Source organism: Protopterus annectens, chromosome 9.part0, assembly GCF_019279795.1.
Source record: "Protopterus annectens isolate FY-2018-M chromosome 9.part0, PAN1.0, whole genome shotgun sequence".
NCBI lineage: Eukaryota > Metazoa > Chordata > Ceratodontiformes > Protopteridae > Protopterus > Protopterus annectens.
In genome coordinates this window covers 1,158,935,797-1,158,937,473 of record NC_056743.1, presented here as the reverse complement: position 1 = coordinate 1,158,937,473, position 1,677 = coordinate 1,158,935,797, and the positions used below count along the sequence as shown (strand labels likewise).

At 36.7% G+C, this 1,677-nt stretch overlaps 1 protein-coding gene across 1 annotated transcript; it reads left to right on the top strand.

The window, feature by feature from the left end:
* The first annotated feature begins 316 nt into the window (after nt 1-316).
* On the top strand, nt 317-1,315 carry LOC122810633 (apelin receptor A-like). The gene has a single exon (XM_044082207.1). It carries the CDS (start codon nt 317-319, stop codon nt 1,313-1,315), a length of 999 nt encoding a protein of 332 aa, XP_043938142.1.
* Nucleotides 1,316-1,677: the final 362 nt, after the last annotated feature.

The following is a 1,677-nucleotide window of genomic DNA, read 5'->3' as shown; positions in this document are numbered from 1 at the left end:
AGTAACAACAATCAGCAATTACACATCATAAAGCACATGAAGAGAAAACAGTGCAAAATAACTAGGACAGACTAAATGAGAGACAGCAAAGATAAGAAAAGATAACTGTGTCTGTGGACTTTATTTCTAATTAATTTTGTAGGCATGGTATATCTACTGAAACAGTGAAAAGTTAATATTTATCTATAAATTCACTGAAGAAATAGACCCTGCAGGAAAGTGAACTGACAAGCAGAAACTGACAGCAAGAGGAACAAAACAAATGACCTGGGAAAACTAAAGCAGTTAGTTGCAACTTGTGAAGCATCTGGCAAAAATGGGCAACTGTGTTAACAAAAGTGATGAAAACAACTCATCATGCTGGTGTTCTGAACAACAGACTTATACCCACTCACTGCTTTTTTCTACTGTGTACCTAGTGATGTTTGTCGTAGGATCTACTGGAAATATTTTGCTTATCCGGGCACTTGTTTGCACTAAGAAACAGAAGAGGTTCTTTGACTGCATTTTCATAAACTTGGCAGTGGCTAACATCCTCTGTCTTCTTATGTTGCCACTTTTGGCCACTCAGTCTTTACATTCAGACTGTCATATTTGTGGAAGATCAACGTGCATGATCAGTAGTTATGTCACTTTTACTGCAACATATGCCGCCACCTTTTGTCTGCTTAGCCTGAGTATCAATTGTTGGATGGCTATTTTATACCCCATAATTTCACAAAAAGAACGTCGACAAAGCACAATTCTAGTAGCGAGCTTTGTTATATGGATTATGGCATTTCTACTAGCAATTCCACACGCAGTATTCCAAAAAGCAAAGGAGGGTGATGGTGCTGTGTGCACATTGGATTTCAATTCTCTTTATGTCTTGTCTCCCATGTTAGAGACCAGTAAAAATGATTCAGTTCCATGTTTTGAGGCAGTTTTCAAGCTGATCTTAACCATCATCACATTTGCCATACCTGTCATTCTAATGGTTATTTTTCTTGTTTCTGCTGTTAGTGTTGCTCGGTGTAGTGAGAAAAGCAAGGTTGAAGACTTCAGAGCTCGGACCCTTCTAACTATTGTTTCTGCTCTTCTGGTGGTATTTCTCATTTGCTGGTCTCCATTTCATGTCATCAGTACTTGGACTGCTGCAATGCAGCTGACACTTGAACCTGCTCCCAGCAGTCTCTGCTGCATACTTAGTAGAATTCATCAGTATGTAGTACACCTGAGCAACATTTATGCTGCACTAAATCCGTTTGTATATGTGGCTTTTGATCCTCGATTCAGAGCAGAGTGCTGGGCTACACTGACATGTAGAAGATGTTAAATCTTTATTAGCTTGGTTTGTAAGTAATGCTTTGTTGTCAGAAATTTGATGTGAGCTGTTTATATATTATATTTTATTGTTTCCTCTACATATTTTCCAGTTTAATATGTATGAACATATGTGATCATTTTAATTATACTAAACTCTGGTATTAAAAAGGACATTGTAAAAATAATAAAAAAATAAATAAATTCTGCTGCAGCTAGCTTGTCAGTTCCGAAAATAAAATACATCAAAACAAAGCAGAACAGAAATGGAAGTATTGGATAATATGGCAGCATTTGGCATACATACAGAAAGCTATATTATGAATAAATAGTCATGCCTTTCAAGAATACACCTTCACATAAATATAATGGCAT

What these genes read in the sequence shown, in the direction of transcription:
- LOC122810633 (XM_044082207.1), top strand. Translation starts at nt 317, where the DNA reads ATGGGCAACTGTGTTAACAAAAGTGATGAAAACAACTCATCATGCTGG.